Source organism: Pararge aegeria, chromosome 18 (assembly GCF_905163445.1).
Source record: "Pararge aegeria chromosome 18, ilParAegt1.1, whole genome shotgun sequence".
NCBI lineage: Eukaryota > Metazoa > Arthropoda > Insecta > Lepidoptera > Nymphalidae > Pararge > Pararge aegeria.
Genome location: NC_053197.1, coordinates 15,242,842 through 15,260,926, shown reverse-complemented (window position 1 = coordinate 15,260,926; position 18,085 = coordinate 15,242,842). Strand labels below are relative to the sequence as shown.

Below are 18,085 nucleotides of genomic sequence, written 5' to 3'. Positions count from 1 at the left end.
GCTTGTTAGACACAGTAGTATGTGTCGAGCGCTTATTGCGGAATGAGTACCGTAACAGTATTATTGTGTAACTATTTTTATTGACACAATTGCATTATTTATAAAATAAAAAATAAATAAAAATGCCTGACCTAGAGAAGCTTTTAAAACAAGCAGCAATGCAAGTAGGAGCCGGTGGAAGTGCGGGATTCATTGAAGTCTGTATTATGCATCCTCTGGACCTCGTAAAAACGAGATTACAATTGCAAGCAAATAAATCATTATTGAAAAGTTCAGATCCTCACTATTATAATGGAATAATAGATTGTATGAAAAAAATGTATCGTTATGAAGGATTAACCTCATTCTGGAAAGGGATCTTGCCGCCAATTTTAGCCGAAACCCCGAAACGTGCAGTGAAATTTTTAACATTTGAACAGTATAAAAAAATCTTTATGTTCGGCTCCAGTACACCCACTCCTTTAGTAAGATTTAAATTTATAATTTTTTTACTAACGCTTCCTTTACATTTACATTCACTAAACAAGCAATATTTACTTTTATACTAACCTATCCGTGTAAAATTGAAGTTTCAAGTAATGGAAAATTTCATATCTCTACCTCATATCAGATTTCAAATACAATAACATTTGTTTATAAGTTTTCAATAAACACAGTTATCAACAAGTTCTATAAATACGTAGGTATATTAAACGAATACAAGCAGAAACGTTTAAATAAGGAAAAAAACTCGTTATTCAAATTATAGTTTGCTAATAGGTATGGTAAAAATATTTAAACGTGGCCTATTATGTTAGTTAATATATAAATGGGATTTTTAATGAACATTTACTAATTGCTTTTCTGTCGTTACTATTAGGTATTTACAATTTGCAAGTTTATCTGTATTTTACTTGCACCACTTAAAAGGCAATATTTCAATCACAGAATGAATACATATAATACGCAGCAAAATCGGTTAAGAAAGTGATACCCAAGAGTTGACGGAGCCAATCGAATATGACATGTGAATAACGGGATGGGATTACAACTTTGTTCTAATTTGACCTTTAACGTCTACCCCTGCCTTGGAGTCTGGAGAGCACCTCCGTCCCAGTCTTTATTACTAACACCTGTTGATAAGATTAAACTATAACTTGCATTACATTTCCTAAGTTTTCACTCAACACAAACTCTTTCCTATGAATGAAGCTTGGGCAGCAGTGTGAAATATTCTAGGCAGATGATGATCAAAATTCGAAATCAAATTGCTAACTTGCATATTTCAAATCGCAACTTATATCGAAAACTGCGAGGTTCCCAAACAAAAAAATAAACTTAGTTGACCATTTTATGACGATTAGAATAAAATATTTTTGAGTTCTATATTATAAATAAAATAAATAAATAAATATACTACGACAATACACACATCGCCACCTAGCCCCAAAGTAAGCGTAGCTTGAACTTGAATTATAGCTTGACCATGTTAACGCGAATAAAACAACGGATCTCGGTTAGTAAAATATAATTGTTATATTATTTGCAGACATTTGCGCTGGCAGGTCTTGGAGCGGGAATCACAGAAGCGATCTTAGTAAATCCTTTTGAAGTGGTCAAGGTGACCCTCCAATCCAATAAAGCTTTAGCAGCCCACGTACCGAGTACGTGGACTGTAACGCGGCAAATTGTAAGAGAAAATGGACTTGGCTTTCGAGGACTGAACAAAGGTCTAACAGCGACAATAGCCAGGAATGGCATATTTAACATGGTTTATTTTGGATTTTATCACAGTTTTAAGGGATATTTACCTGAATATGAGGTACGTTAATAAAACACTTATGGCAAATCAAGCGATGCCGCTTATTAAGAACCGTTGACTTAGTCACTGGGTGACCCAAATTTGGCATCTGGCCATTCTCCAGTTTTTGTAAAGTACGTATTCGCTGCACGTAAAGCAGTCGATACCATTTACTTCGGTATATATACGTAATAATAACCATTACCTAGGCAATAAGAAAACAAGAATTGGAGATTGTTGTCAAAGCCTGACACCTATCTTGTATTCCTAAAAATGATAATGTAAGAAAACCTGCGGCCAACAGTGTTTTATTGATAAGGAAGGTTACGATAGTCATTCTTTCTATTAGACTGATCAGTGAACTTTATTTCCTCTATACTTTGGTTCTTTGATTGTTTTGGTTTCTTTAGAAATGGTTGATGGAACGTTTATTAGAAATTGAATACAGGTATTATGAAGTTTATTTGCATCGTCTTTGATTGCTTTTTCGGTAAACACGATTTTGTTTTAAACATACACTCTTTATCTAAGTCTCTTTTATCTTTCAGTCGCTGATATGAACGATAATATTATATAATGATATCGATCAGTGTCTTTATAACTTTTAGTTTAAAAACAGATATTTGTTTGCTTAATAATTGTTATCAACCACAAGATGCAGTGATAAGTTTTGTTCTCACGGTTATCGCTTGTAGATATGAGTACCTACTTTAAGGATATTTTACAAAATATGTTTGCGATATATTCATATATCTTAATATAATTCCAAATTATATTACGAAAAAATTGCTACCTGTGCGACAAAAATATTAACTAGAAGTAATATAATTTGGTTTGATAATATTCACGTTAAATTACACATATGTAATTACTGACACAATAGTAGTAAAGGTGCTGACATATCGATAAAATCATTGATTACCTTTTAGCATAACGTTAAGTACGTACCTATATTTTATTTATATAGGACATCATAATATTTATTTTGAACACATTACCGTACAGAGTCTTATTCAGTTACAATAACGTGCACTTATATAAGTTAGAAATACCTAACAAAAAATAATTTAAAATTACCTTCTAGCAAAGTTTAACTAATATAAATAGAATAAAGAATAATTTTGAAAGCCATCTTTTTTTTGATCCAAGTTAATAAGTGCTTATCTCCCCTGTTACGATATGTTATTGTTGTTTGTTTATATACTTATTTACACGCGTTAAACACATATATAGAGAGAATAGATAGATAAAGCTAAATATAGGTAATACTAATTGATATGGAATACTTATTCTTTGATTTCCAACGCATATAGTTATGTTTCAGTAATTTAGACATTAAAATGGAACTTGTTTCTATGGGACCCCAGATACAGCATGACTCCAAATTACTGAAATGGAAACTTTGATCAACTAATAATTAAAGTAGTTCAATAATAATAATAATAATAATAATCTTTATTGAAAGGTATAAACCCAGTTATTAAAATATGAAAAGTTAAATTTAAATAACACAATAAAAATAATAAGTTACAATAAAAATATTGTAAACGCACGTCCGTCTTAATAATTACTCTTTCTAATAGCAAGCGTCATAGTTTATGGGTTATCTTATACCTAACCTTTACATAATCACTACAGTTTATTTTCTATTCGATGATTAATGATTTTATAATTGCCCTTACAGGATCCACTTTTAGAGTTTGGAAGAAAAGTAGCTCTCGGTTTCACGTCTGGTGTTCTCGGATCTTGTGTAAATATCCCATTTGATGTTGCAAAAAGCCGCATCCAAGGTCCACAGCCAACACCAGGTCTCATTAAATACAGCTCAACGACAGGGGCAATCTTATTAGTGTATAGAGAGGAAGGGTGAGTGCAAAATTTTCTATAAGTTTTTAATGTTACACGGAAACTCTTGTGGAATTGGTGTTAAGAATAAGATGTTATTATCTACATATATTGTCATGTATTTAATTCTTGTAATATAAATATAGGTCATTAGCTGTTACATACATTCTTCGACCTCATTTATAACGGTTTTATACAAATCTCATAGGAGCCATTCCCGGGACAAAAAGTAGCCTTTGTTACTCTCGGTCCTATCAACTAATTATTTGCCAAAAATCAAGTCGTTTGTTTGCTTAGTTAAACTAGTAATGATAAACAACACTTTCACTTTTATAATATTAGTATGGATGTTCATCAATGATAACTGTTTAAGCTGGCTTAAGATATACTCAAGTAAATTCTAGAACCTTGTTATCATTAACATGTTGTATTGATTCCATAACTCAATGTATAAAATAGTTAATTATAAAAATAATAAATATAAAAATGCCTAAGGTACTGCAATTAAACTAAGATTCCTAAATAGTAAATAGTTTTTGGCCCGTACTACGGTGTTTTAAAAATATAATCTACCACAGTCTTTACCATCTAGCTATCTGTAGAAACGTAAGCTCTATAAACTGAACTGGAGCAACAGCGTATACACATTGTGACGTGATATGGTAGCGCAATTATCAAATCGTAGATAATGCAATACTATTATGTAACTCTACGGAGTTTCCTGCTCGTTATGATCCACTCGGTTTTTACTGAGTGTAAAAATTTTACCAAGTGGAAGGGTTTATTGCTTTTTCGTAGTAATTCTTACAAAAAAAACTTATTGACCTGAATCGACGATAGATTTCCTAACCGTGTCGTGAAAATAGCTATTTAATTAAATGGCGTGGCGAAATTTATATCCTACAATTTATCACGCTACGTTTTTGGTACCATAAACATCTATAAAAGTATGTGCCATCCTAAACTATTCTTATTACCAAAAGCTTGCTAAAAAGAAAAATATTGCCACGTATTTTTCCTAAGTTTTGCTATGTTTGTAGTTTTTATTACAACCTCTTGTTTTTGAACACAAAATTCGCACCAGCTACTAAAACATATAGGTATAAGAATCACAGCGTAAGCGATTACTATTTTAATGATTTCAAAATATCTCTTTAGCTACATTTTTTATTCACTGATTTAGGTTCAATATTTTAGGTCAACACTCATATCGTAATATTATATCTATAGGGTTATAGTATGGATGGAGCTGTAGTACACCATATGGTGTAACGCAGTTTTACCATTGCATTCTATTCATTCTTTGGTTATTTCAATATATAAAAACTGTAAAATTTAATTTAAATGTAAAATATGTTGCATTAAACTACCTATAAATTTTAGCGTGGCTCTATGCCAAAAGCAAACATAGTATCAGTGATTAATTTACCTTCGTATTATACCGCTTTCGTAAACATTCCAAATGAGTTTTATTCAAAATTATAATTTGCGATAACTAAAACTTTAAATATGCACTTTTTTCTCATGCTACTATGTTACTTGTTTGTGTCAATTATTTGCTTAAATAAGATGTCGGGAATATTCAACTATGCATTGTGTATTCTTTGGACTTATCAAATAAATGCTTGTCATAGTAGGTTATAAGGTAAATGCATTTACTTGTTTACTCTAAGTATTTAGATCATAGATAGGTAAGTACCTACGCCGACAAGTAACTACCTATCTGTATATTCTTAGACTAAATTTAGGTACCCACCGACAGACCTATATTTATTTGAATGTTATGTCAAGGATAGGCCTGTATTTTGATTTGATTGTAATATACAGTAATCACTGCACATTTCTGTATATCGGTGTATTTAAGGCATTCGAGAAATAAACAAATAAGTAAAGGTATTCCACCTATTCTTATTTGCTCAATTCTCTTTGTTATTTTAATTCGCAAGGTCAATGATCTTCAACATATCTATTTTTAATTATCATTGTTTATACAGTTTGGCCAATTTTGGATTCCTATTATGAACATAAATGACTCATGTTGTCAATTTTGTTTATTTCAGATTCCGTGCCCTCTATAAAGGATTACTACCAAAGGTACTTCGATTAGGGCCAGGTGGTGCTATTATGCTTGTGGTATATGATTATGTTTACAACTTCCTAGAAAAAAAATTCGAAGATAAGTCAAACATTTAGTTGAACTGTACTTATATTCCACTTTTGTACACACTGGAATTTACTAAGACTCTAGAAAAAGTTTTGGCAATTTCGCAGCGTATGCATTATAAATAGCAATTGGTATACGATATCAGGTGCTTATCATCATCAATGTTAGAGTATCTAGAGGAAAACAAGTTCTAAAAAAACACCTTAGTGAAAGTGGTTTATTTATAGACGCGACGACTTAGGACTACCATTTCATTATATTGTGTAATTTTTTACCAACGTAGTTTGTGAGTAAAGCGCACTCAAGTGAACATACATACAAAAATCTTCAGAATCATACTAAGAAGTGAAGATTATAATATATTTTTTATTCGAACATTCAAACGTAGTAGGTTTACGAATAAGATAATAGGCTTGGTATTTCTGTGATGAGCATTTTTTGCCTTTTATAGTATTAACAGCATACTGAACGTCTTGGTATACAGGTCTGAAGCATTTAAGATTTTAAGCCGACGACATACTATGTTTTACTTACGCTTAAATAGAAATATCGTAAGTAGTGTGTAAACAGAACAATCTTGAGTGTGAAACATAACGATCGGGTCTAAAGGTGAATCAAAGCTTATCTCATTACATTGAAGTAAACCACATCCAAAAGGTTAAGTACCTTTTTTTAAGCGTGTACAAATTGACAGACTAACTAATAAAACGTTTATCTTAAACGGCAATAAAATATATTGAGAGTAAATTTAAGAAAATACGTACTGTTTTACAATCCTTATGGATACATCATCTTATTTATTTTTAAGTTAATTTAATATCATTTATACAGCATTTAATTATAAATAATTAACATAAAGTTTTAGTAAATATTTTTTTTAAGTATCTACACTTATGTAAAAATCTTTGTTTATTTATATTCTGATGAATAAATTTTTTTGTAATAAAATGTCTTTTACTTAATAAGAAAAGAGGGTTGAGTAATAAGAGAAAAGAGTATTTCTCTTATTACGACAACACGTTGCTTACAAAATGTGCGAGTAACGTTTTAAAAACCATAATTAAATTTAGAAAGAATACCACGTAATGTTTATATATAATTACAGAAAAACCGGTTATATTTTATTGTCATTTTCATTTGGCAACATTGTTGTTTGACATTTACGGTTTTCCGAAGGCTGTTCCTCCGCCATATTGTTATGTTTTGCTTGCGAGATGGAACCGTGGCAAATTAAAACAATTTTGTAAATATTGCAGTTTCCTTTTTTATTATAGTTTTTCTTAGTTCTTACTCATGAAATAAGGTATGCTTTACATAGTTAATAACTACTTCCATTTGTGTTTTGCATTGCTCATGAATAAACGCTTGCAATTAAAATATAAAGAATGGTATTTGAAATTTGCATTTTTAATCTTAAATTTACTTTTAGTAGATAAATATAGGAGATAGTACGTAAATATTTATACCTACAAATAATAAGTTTTTAATAAACCCAAACTTGTCGTTAAGGATTTCAATAAAAAGTAATAGAATTAAAAGTTTCAAAAAGTAGAAACAAACTTACACATCACCCTCTGCTAGCCTGGTACCTTAAAGTATATCTCAGAAAAGATCTAGCGCTGAGTTAGGAGGCCCTACCAATGTAATTCAAGTAGTAGATTAACTGTTTCTTAAAACCATCTGCTCCCACACACGAAGGGTAGAGCTAGAGAGAAGGGTAACTACCACCAATCCAATGCAAATAAAAGGGCTGTTCGATTATTGAAAATGTAAGTTATAATAACCTGCATCTATAGCTTGACATGCACTTTGACCTAAGTTTGATAATACCTTTACTTTTTGGTGGTTTTAAGAATATCCTTATACAAGATTACCTAACAACTTATTGCCACAGTTAAGGAACCAATTCCAAACCTTGTGATTTGTAGCCAGCCATGGTAACCACTAGACTAAGAGTACATAAATTAAATTAAATTGAATAAATATCAATAAATACATTTATTGATGAGTGAAGCCACTGTGCATAATTAGAAAAGCTATCAGCACTTTTAGTTGTGTGGGCATCCATTAATTACTTGAGGCTTTTAGGGGGCAAAGGGGATCCCCCCTTATCAGCTCTTATAATGTCTTATTATGATTAAATTAAGCTATTAGTTTAAACACTTAATTAAGTTATTAGTTTAAGCACTTTCCCATCAATAAATCATTTAATAGTGTGAGTAAAAAATAAGTTTGTACCTATAATAATTGGGATAATAATTATTGGGAATTATTGGGGTTTGGTGATGAAAATCTGTTTCATCACTTTCTTTAATGAAAAAGACTATTGTATATAAAAGGTATGGAATATTATACTAAAATAAGGGCACACATATTCAATATCTTAAAAACACCCTACAGTCAATTATGGGGATAAATAAAAGCAGGATACTTTTTCTGCGGGATTTTGTATGACTCTATATCTAGTACATTATAATTCAAAGACTCATCTGTGGAACATGGCTGCAATGGTGCTGTTGCTTCATCACAAAACATAGAAGATTGATGTTAGAAAACAAGTGTTTTGTAATTTTTTAATTGTGTGTATTTCAAGTGGGGTATTAGGTTCCCAATTTGTATGAATTAAATGTAATATTTTTAATTTTGTGTAATAATTTAAGTAACATTGGGAAACAGTAATGTCTCTCTAGGTTGTTACAAATATATAAATAATATCACTGAAAGATACAATGTTTATCATTTCAGGATAAAAAATGGATCAAATGCAAGTTCCAGCAAGCTTGCCACACATAGTGCAAGTTTATCCACCGTCTGTGTCCATACACCCTTCACTGCAGTCCCAAGGCAAGGTCTCCTACCAACAGACTATAACGTCTGAATCTCTCCACATACCAGTGTCATCTCACATACATGAAATCCAGAACCAGCATCTGATATCACAAAATCAAACTGTTATGTCATGCCAGCAGATACATTTGCAGAATGTTCAACCACTGCAAACACAGATGCAATCTCAGGTAAGGAAAGCAAGCACATTTAACAATAGTTCTTTAAAATGGGTGTAAATAATTTTGTGTCACATCTGGCTTCAGCCAAAAACAGGGGAACCCATGTCTCCTCTCAAAATAAGAAGGGTTAAGGCTTACTAAGTTAGGTTAGTTAAGGTCGACTATAGTCAAGCCAGCTAGCCATGTTTGGATTGGTTGATTTGACATGCCTTTGAATACATTGTGGAGATCTCTCAGGCATGCAGATGTATGTCCTCACGATGTTGAATGGTATGATGTGATGAATGATGATGTGGTCTTAAAGTAAGTGGTATTTAATGCCTAAAAATACACAACTTTGAAAAGTTAAGAGGTGATAGAGTTATAACTGTACCGCCGTAGGGGATACTGTCTTAACCTCTAATCTATCACATGCACATATATACACTTTTTAATAGTAATAATTGATGGACGACTCAGATACCCGCACATTATCATCCTCATATCAACTCCACAATGAGAAGGGCCGAACTATAGGCCATAGTCCACCACACTGTCAACGGCCGCTTGGCGCAGTTTGCAGCGACCCTGCATTCTGAGTCCAAGGCCGTAGGGTTCGATTTGCTATACTGACTGACTTGACTTTACAGTGAGTAATTGCACTTAAGAATTATTCATTGTAAAGTCAACATCTCCTTAGGATGCTCCGGTTTCGGAGCGAAATGTGCGTAGAGGGTACATTGCCGAGGATATGTTTGGTGTGGAGTATATGGATTGAAGAAATTATAAATTACACCATACAGATTCTCCTGCTGTTCACTGAGTATAGCAAATAAACCTTAATTTTCATAATATTTTATGGATTTCCGCAAAGTAACGTCTGCTTCAATCCAATACTTTGGTCACCAGACATCAAGACCAATTTTTGGGACACAATGTTAATAATTTTTTTTTACTATTTTACTTTTTTTTTTTTTTCTAAATTTTAACATCATGATTCCAGGTCTTGCAAGGCGATATGAGCCAACAGCTCCAGATAACATCACACGTCATCCTCCCCCCAGTGCCAATGTTCAAGCAGCACTTGCTAACAAACACTTTACAGCAGCAGTTCTATGGACAGTATGAGGCATATTTGAAAGACACCCAGTGCGTTGTTGCCAAGTTGGAGACTAATGTACCAATGGTTAATGAAAAGGAGATAGAGTAAGAGCCATTATTTTTTATACAAGAACTTAGAAAAATATATCATAATCACTGAAATAAAGATTGAAGACCTCAGTGGTGCAGTGGTGAGTGCTGTGGTCTTATAAGCAAAGGTCCCGGGTTCGATTCCCGGCAGGGGCAATTTGCAATTTTTCCCCTAGAATTTTCTCTACCCTACTACCGTACTCCTAGGCTAGAGAAAATAGGTACCATACTACCGTAAAATAGGTACCATACTACCGTAAAATAGATACATAGTTAAAAAGTCTTTATTAAATAAACAGAAAAAAAAAATTAAACGAAACAAAAGAATAATAAATATATGTATATGAGCAAAGGCGGCCTTATCGCTTGAAGCGATCTAGCATAAAATACCGAAGTGCTGCAAAGGGCTTAACTATTCCCGTGCTTTAGCAGTGGACACGTTAACATACTACTTTGGGAACCATGTAACACAATGCCACAATGAATATCCGCTGTAAAACTTAATTATTCCACCAAGAACAAAGGCTCCTTAGAGCTATCTAATAACTTGTAACAGTCTTATAGTGTTTGGTTAGGTGTTTCTTTTATTGTTGATGTTTATTTATTTATTTATTTATTAGGGACAACAGACAGACATGCACAAAAATAACAAAAAAGACATCTAAAAATAAAATAGCATTAGCACAAGGCCTACATCATTGTCCACGAATTACTAAAATTTAAAAAAAAAAATAGGGCTACACAAAAATTTTAAAAGAGATTAAAGTTATTACAAAAATAATAAACAATAATAAAATAATATTTATTTATTTATTTATTTAATAAAAAATATACATTTTTTATGTTAACATAATAATATCTGTTACGGCGTAACCAAAACCCAGTCGGGTTTATCCGTACACCGGTATTCATCCTTAAGCGCTCGGAATTATAAGTAGGTAAAGTATTTTAAAGCTACATACAAAATATGACGGGTAGTTCTAAAAAAATATAAAAAATAATGATCGCGTTTCAACCAGTTCAATAAATAATTAAATTGATGTTTGTTATAACCCCGGACAATAATTATATCCCCGGATTATATCCCCTGACAGGCACGTCAGGCACGTCAGGTGTAGTAGTAATAGAGAAAACTGCTGCCTGTTCCACATTATAATCCTTTTTCTTCAAAGGAAAATAAAATTAATTAAATAACAATAGATAATTATAATTTCAGACTAAAACCAGAAACTCAGATCCGAGGTGACTCCGTAGATGTCACATCCATGAAAAAAAGACCTCGCAACCAAATACCTAATCCCAACAAATGGGCCTGTAACGTACGTAAACTGAAGCATCAGCGAGGTGAAGCCTATGTAAGCAGACGGGGCAAACTTGTCCCGGAGAGACACGTCCGGAATACAAAAGACTGTCTGAAATCCTGTCGATATAAGTGCAGTGAGAGAATCAATGACGTTGATCGTCAGCACATATTCAAAGCGTTCTACTCCCTCAACGCGAATGAAAAGAAACACTTCTTGCTGAACACAACGGAACGTAATTACGTTAAACACAACAAATTAATGGACGGCAACCACAAGAGAAAGTATTCTTTTAAATATTTCTTCCTAGTGAGAGCGGTTAGATATACCGTTTGCAAGAATTTCTATTTGGGCACATTGGCGATATCTCAGAAGCCTGTGTATAACGTCCATCTAGGTAAATCCGAGATGAATTTGCCAAAACCGGACGGTAGAGGTCTGTCAGAAGCGAGCGCACACTCATTGTCCACAGAAGTCAAAGACAGAGTCCGGAAACATATAATGTCCTTTAATACAATAGATTCGAAGGCTATTAAACAGTTTTCTAGAAAAAAGCAGTATTTAGAATCCAGCTTAAGCATAAAACAGATGTATAACATGTACGCAACAGAATGTACTAAGGATGATACTGTGGTTGTTAAGGAATCTATGTATAGGAAGATTTTTAAACAGGAATTCAATTTGCATTTCAAGAAAGACAAGACTGGCCAGCAGTTGTGTTGTAGATGTAAAGGATCCATAAAGAAAAAGTGATAATTTCTTGTGCCCGTATACTTGATATAAGTGCTATTTTTATATTTGCCGCGTGTGGCCGTGGGTTCATTCCCACAACTGGAAAATGTTTGTGTGATGAACAGGAATGTTTTTCTGTGTCTGGGTGTTTATGTGTGTTTTTATAAGTATTTATGTATATTATTCATAAAAAAAAATATTCATCAGTCATCTTAGCACTCTTACTTTGGGGCTAGATGGCGATGTGTGTATTGTCGTAGTATATATCTTAATATATATAAATCTCCTGTCACGATGTTTGTCCGCGATGGACTCCTAAACTACTTAAGCGATTTTAAATTAAATTGGCACACCGTGAGCAGTCTGGTCCAACTTAAGAGATAGGATAGCTTAGATCTTTAATTATAGTCGCACTTTTATTTTATTGCAAATTATTTGTCTATAATTAATTAACAGTCACATGTTATATATACTACTATATTCATTTAAGGCTTAGCGATTCTGAATACTTTAAAAACAAAATCAAAAGCAGACGAAGTCGCGGGCAACAGCTAGTATATATATATATATATATATTTTTTTTTTATATGCTGAAATTTGTTTCGAACTACCGGTTACATACGCTAAAACACAGCTGTATGTTATACGTGCAATAAAGTTTCTTCTTCTCATGTGCCAAAATTACAACGGCTCCCACGCCCGTCATACCGGAACACAGCAATGCTGATTAGCAGATATAAGCATGGCTGGGCTCTGTCACAAAAAACTCTACTAAAACTGCTTTGCGTGTCTTGTGGTATAAGAGTTCACGTTATGAAAAAGTTACGTCAAAATCGACTAAGTCTTTGTCGTGTCAAAATTTTGAAATTGTTGAAATAGGAAATCTGCCTGTGAAAGACGCATCAAAATCGAAGCAGAAGATTAGTCTGCAATGGCATGCAAACGTATATAAACTAAAAAATCTTTGAATTACTATAATGATAACGCGAATTGGACCTAATGAGACACGTTTTAAAGTCGAAAATTCTGTAATCAAATTTTTATTTTGCTAAAAGCGATTGATGTAGAGGCGTCGACGAATTTGTGCTTTAAAACAAGGTGTTTAAATTCCATTTTACTCTGACTATCGGTAGTCGATTTTCGATTCGTAACATGCAGATTTAATACTAAGGGCCTATTTCACCGCATTCGATACAATGGATATAAAGCTTAATTTGCTACACTCCGCGAAAAGCAGTAGAATCTTTATACTCCACACCAAACAGATCTTCCGCAATGTACTCTCTACGCACGTTTCGCTCCGACACCGGAGCAACCAGGAGATTATGAATTTACAATAAAAAATTGCTAAGAAACTGTTAACTATTACAACGTGTAACCGAATTACGAAATACTGTTGTGCATAAGAATAATTCATAAGGAATCACACTGTAAAAATATTAAATCAAAAGAAACATATTTATTTTTCCAAACAAGCTAATTCAAAGCGTTCTAAGTGTTTACTTCTGACAACCCTATTGGAGATAAAAGACCGTCACGCGCATAGTACCCACGCTACACGACGCGTACCTAATAAAGTGGCAGGAGTCACTTGATTTTAATTTTGCATGCACTGTTAGGGCTGTATCTGATTTATTTCAGTAAAAACTATGGCAGTGGTTTACTCAAAAACTGCTGGCGTTTGTGTTTTACAGATAAGTCTTAGAGACAGTACATTTACATTTATATATACATAACATACATCGAGCCTACATCATTAATATGTCAATAAAGTTGAAATCAATCGATTTTTTTTAGCTTAGAAAATTATTGAACGTTTTTTTAAGGGTGTGAAAGCGGTGATAGACTAGTGGACAAACCTTCGCGTTTCTTTTTGTGGAGACCGAATTCGAGCCCCTACACGCACCATTGACTTTTCGGAGTTATGTGCGCTTTTATTTAAGCAAAATAAATACCACTAAATAGCTTTAAACGGTGAAGGAAAAAATCGTGAGGTAAAAAAGTGTCTGATAGTCTTAATCTGCTTAAACCTGTCATTTTCTTAATTTATGTCAAGTGACAAAGACAATACATGTGAATAAACTATATGACACTTATCAGAACGTGTCGAAACAGGCACTAAAAATACTGGTGTTTATATTTAATTAATTATCCGTTTAAGTTTTAGGAATGTGTCGGAACTACTAGTCAATATAAATATTATACATAAATATTCTTAAAATGTAACTTTTGTAAAGTTAATTTTTATGTTGTCTTCTAAAGTCTTAAACAATAATGTAAACTATCTTTTAGTTAGTGTAAAGTTAATTTTTAATTGTATAGAAAATGATTAAAGCACTTTTCTATATATTTTATGTACTTCCATGCTTTAAATAATTTACAAAAGATTCTGAAAACGTTAGTTTCTTGCCAGTGGCGTGCATAGGAATTTGGATCAGGGTAAGCATAAAGATGTAAAATGGCATAAAATGGCAAAATCCTAATCTGTTGCCAGTTAAATGAAAATGTTAGGGTAGGCAGCGCTTTCGGGCATGTATGAAGTGCATGCCACTGCTAATTGCTAACATCAAAACACCCAATGTCCTGATAACCATAATACCATCCAAACGTATAGATGTATATAGGTTATGTTCTACTGAATATCATGATAACACTCCCATTTTTTTTAAAAGCGCAAAAGGTTTACTCTACTCACAGCCACATTCTTACTTCTTAATTAAAAAAACCAACAAAAGCTTACCTCCCCTATTTTACCACCCTTAAGGGGGGCGGGTCAATATGATTTACACATTTTTTTTATATTTAAAGCCGTATTTCACGTATCTGACTTCAAAAACATAAGAAAACTTAAATTCAAACTTCCAACCCCCGTTTTACCCCTTTAATTAATTTAGGGGGGTAATTTCTCAAAACCGTTTCCGTTTCGAAAGAACCTTTTAAATTTCAAGTTTGCAGGTTCCTTTCGCTTTTATACATATATAAAATACAATGACATCAATTACCATGAAATGTTTCAAATCTACATTTTTAATTTGATAATAATTTTTATTATTCAGAATTTATAGCGATGTTAATATCGATATTCAATATAATCAGTCTCTACTTTATATGCTTGTGATCTCGAAGACATCTTTGATGTTTATCAGAAAGGAAAAATAATAGTAAATAATAAAAATATGAATTTTTATCATTTACTATATTTGTCCGTGACGGATTTGTTTTTCCGGGACGAAAAAATGCGTAGTTTATCCTTTGGCTCTACAACTGTCTATTCGATACAACTTTGAGCCTTTGCTCCGTTGCTGCGTGTAAGTAGAACAGAACAATAAATACTGCAACTATTTATGATATTAGTATAATAAAGTTTATAACTATTTTCTATCTAGAAGTAACACTATCCATTTATGTACATGTAAACAGAATATACCTACTGTAATCTGTATTATAAATAAGTATATGTGAGATTTATTTTTTATTTTTGTACCTTTGCAGGCATGAATAAATATTTTTTTTTATAAAGATACCTTTCTTTTTATATATATATATACTCCTTTGTTTAGAACTGTTTTAACAAACATTTATAATTAACCTGAGTGTTCCGTTTGGCAGCAGCGACATCTGATGTACGTAAAGTAACACACGATTAACTAAAGGTCTGGAGTATTTAATTATCGAAAGCCTAGTTTTAAACCATTTTCGCTATTTTATTTTTATATCGGCTACGCATAAGACCTTTACTTATCAAATCAGTGGCTGGTTTCCGAGATACTATAAGCTCATAATAGCTAATATAGCATCTTGGTCAGGTGGGAGGCTTTGGCCGTGGCTAGTTACCACCCTACCGACAAAGACGTGCTGCTAAGCGATTCAGTGTTCCGGTGCGATGTCGCGTAGAAACCGATTTGGGGTATGACTACCATACCGGCAAAGCATCGGTGGCTCCTCTTGTGCTGCAGATGTTTATGGGCGGCGGTGATCCCTTAACATCAGGTGACCCACTAGCTCGTTTGCCCGCTATTAATATAAAAAAAAAATCTCTAACAGGTTAGCCCGCTACCATCTTAAACAGCATCATCACTTACCCCCAGTTGATATTGCAATCAAGGGCTAACTTATAGCGGAATAAAAAAAAACAGTGACTCAACTTCTTATTACAAAAACCTCTCCACTTTAGTTGTGTTTCTCGAACAGGCGGTTAGACATATCGCTCCATTTAGCAGTTAACAGTAATTATTTTATCTCTAATGTTCTAAATGTTTACCTTCATCATCTATCAATAATGGGTAGCCTTTGACATCTTGGAGATGTCTCTTAAAAATTCAAAGTTTGTATTAAACGTAAGCTTATAGAAAAGTCCTATATATATAAACGACTACGTAATCGATAAAAAAGCTTGGGTGTGAACTATTGCTCTAACCAGGTTGCTCTTCTAATCATTTTAAAAGATAATGTGAGATGTTGATAACAAAATAAAACACCCGGCTTAGTTTGTTGTGGGCTACATGAAGGGAGACTTGTTCGGGGCGATTTAACTGTTTTGGACACAATGCACTGCATGCAATAATGGTTGAATGTGGGTTCTGTATGTTCTTAACTCTGTGGTATAGACGAGCTGCTAGTCTCACTTCGCCATTCGCGGCTGAGCCATCGCGGGTCGTTGTGCCACAGATGACGCTGATGCTCATTTCCGTTATATGTCCTTAGTCGTCTCGTACGACATCCGCGAGAAGAGGTGTGGTGGTAGCAACTGTCTCCTGATCCGACCTAAACGGTGATCTATGAGGGGACTCCACACAAAATATGGTAGGTAATAGAGATGGTACATAAATGAAAGTCATACACATTTCGCCATTTATATCTACTTATTCAATGTGATGTAGGTACAAATATCTTACGTAACTTTGGTGTACAACTTAGGCAAGACAATCTTATTTTATACACAAACTGTGAACGTGCACCTCGGTCCAAATACAATTAAGTTTATTAATCTAGAGTAAGTTTCTATTTACTTGTCTTATAATGTATTTTTCAGTATCTTTTGGTTACCATTAGTGTAAATTTTATTTCCAAATTGTTAAGTCAATAATAAAAACACACTTACGCAAAGAAAACCTCATTTTATTGTGTTTGTTTTTTATTATTAAATAAATAAATAAATAAATATACTACGACATTACACACATCGCCACATAGCCCCAAAGTAAGCGTAGCTTGTGTTATGGGTACTAAGATGACTGATGAATATTTCTATGAATATAATACACATAATTACTTATAATATACAGATAAACACCCAGACACTGAAAAACATTCATGTTCATCCCACAAACATTTTCCAGTTGTGGGAATCGAACCCACGGCCACGACTCAGAAAGCAGGTTCGCTGCCCACTGCGCCAGTCGGCCTATTTTATCGCACTTGTTTTTTTTATATTTTTAAAACATATTTTACACTAAGTAGTAATTAAAAGATTGTTTTCATTATAAGACGAGTTAGAAAAAATATAATGAGTGTATACTATAATATCCAGAGTCCACCAATCCGCACTGGGCCAGCGTGGTGGACTACGGCCTTAACCCCTTCTCACATTGGGAGGAGACCCGTGCCCTGTAGTGGGCCGGTAATGGGTTGATATGACAATTGTGATGATGATACTATAATATTATAAAGAGTTAAAAAAAGAGAGTTAAAGAGTTTGTTTGATTGAACGCGCTAATCTCAGGAACTACTAGTTCGAATTGAAACAAACTTTTTGAGTCTGATAGTCCATGTATAAAGGAAGGCTATAGGTTATATTACATCACGCTACGACCAATAGTAGCGTATAATAAATGAAAAATGTTGCAAAAACGGGAAAAAAAATCGTTTTGAGAGCTACAGATGCGTGCTATGCCAAAATAATCTGGAATAATGGAATAGTTCCTCTTTAAAAGTTAAATAAGGTTCTAATTAAGAAACGAAATGTTATCGTTGAAATAAATACGATAAAACTCTAAAAACCGATAACTAGTTTACTGTATGCTCTAAGCATACGGAAGCAATACGCACCTACTCAGAGCATCAAGTAGTCTAGCTACACGTCACT

The 18,085-nt window shown here is 33.2% G+C and overlaps 2 protein-coding genes across 4 annotated transcripts; both read left to right on the top strand.

Moving 5' to 3' along the window:
- The first annotated feature begins 26 nt into the window (after positions 1 to 26).
- On the top strand, positions 27 to 6,615 carry LOC120631636 (mitochondrial 2-oxodicarboxylate carrier). The gene is made up of 4 exons (XM_039901291.1): positions 27 to 464; positions 1,529 to 1,801; positions 3,465 to 3,646; positions 5,686 to 6,615. Exons 1-4 carry the CDS (start codon positions 123 to 125, stop codon positions 5,816 to 5,818), a joined length of 930 nt encoding a protein of 309 aa, XP_039757225.1. The 5' UTR covers positions 27 to 122; the 3' UTR covers positions 5,819 to 6,615.
- A 357-nt stretch (positions 6,616 to 6,972) lies between these two features.
- On the top strand, positions 6,973 to 12,167 carry LOC120631705. Of its 3 annotated transcripts, none has more exons than XM_039901384.1 (4): positions 6,973 to 7,032; positions 8,535 to 8,806; positions 9,780 to 9,982; positions 11,184 to 12,167. In XM_039901384.1, exons 2-4 carry the CDS (start codon positions 8,543 to 8,545, stop codon positions 12,019 to 12,021), a joined length of 1,305 nt encoding a protein of 434 aa, XP_039757318.1. In that variant the 5' UTR covers positions 6,973 to 7,032; positions 8,535 to 8,542; the 3' UTR covers positions 12,022 to 12,167. The 3 variants fall into 3 exon arrangements, with proteins under 3 accessions (XP_039757318.1, XP_039757317.1, XP_039757319.1); XM_039901383.1 differs by having other exon boundaries at positions 6,991 to 7,092; XM_039901385.1 differs by lacking the exon at positions 6,973 to 7,032 and adding an exon at positions 7,545 to 7,558.
- The last annotated feature ends 5,918 nt before the right edge of the window (positions 12,168 to 18,085 follow it).

What these genes read in the sequence shown, in the direction of transcription:
- LOC120631636 (XM_039901291.1), top strand. Translation starts at nt 123, where the DNA reads ATGCCTGACCTAGAGAAGCTTTTAAAACAAGCAGCAATGCAAGTAGGA. An exon ending in CCAGTACACCCACTCCTTTA is followed by an intron (nt 465 to 1,528) that starts GTAAGATTTAAA and finishes TATTATTTGCAG; the next exon opens with ACATTTGCGCTGGCAGGTCT. An exon ending in TTAGTGTATAGAGAGGAAGG is followed by an intron (nt 3,647 to 5,685) that starts GTGAGTGCAAAA and finishes TGTTTATTTCAG; the next exon opens with ATTCCGTGCCCTCTATAAAG.
- LOC120631705 (XM_039901384.1), top strand. Translation starts at nt 8,543, where the DNA reads ATGGATCAAATGCAAGTTCCAGCAAGCTTGCCACACATAGTGCAAGTT. An exon ending in AAACACAGATGCAATCTCAG is followed by an intron (nt 8,807 to 9,779) that starts GTAAGGAAAGCA and finishes TCATGATTCCAG; the next exon opens with GTCTTGCAAGGCGATATGAG. An exon ending in GTTAATGAAAAGGAGATAGA is followed by an intron (nt 9,983 to 11,183) that starts GTAAGAGCCATT and finishes TTATAATTTCAG; the next exon opens with ACTAAAACCAGAAACTCAGA.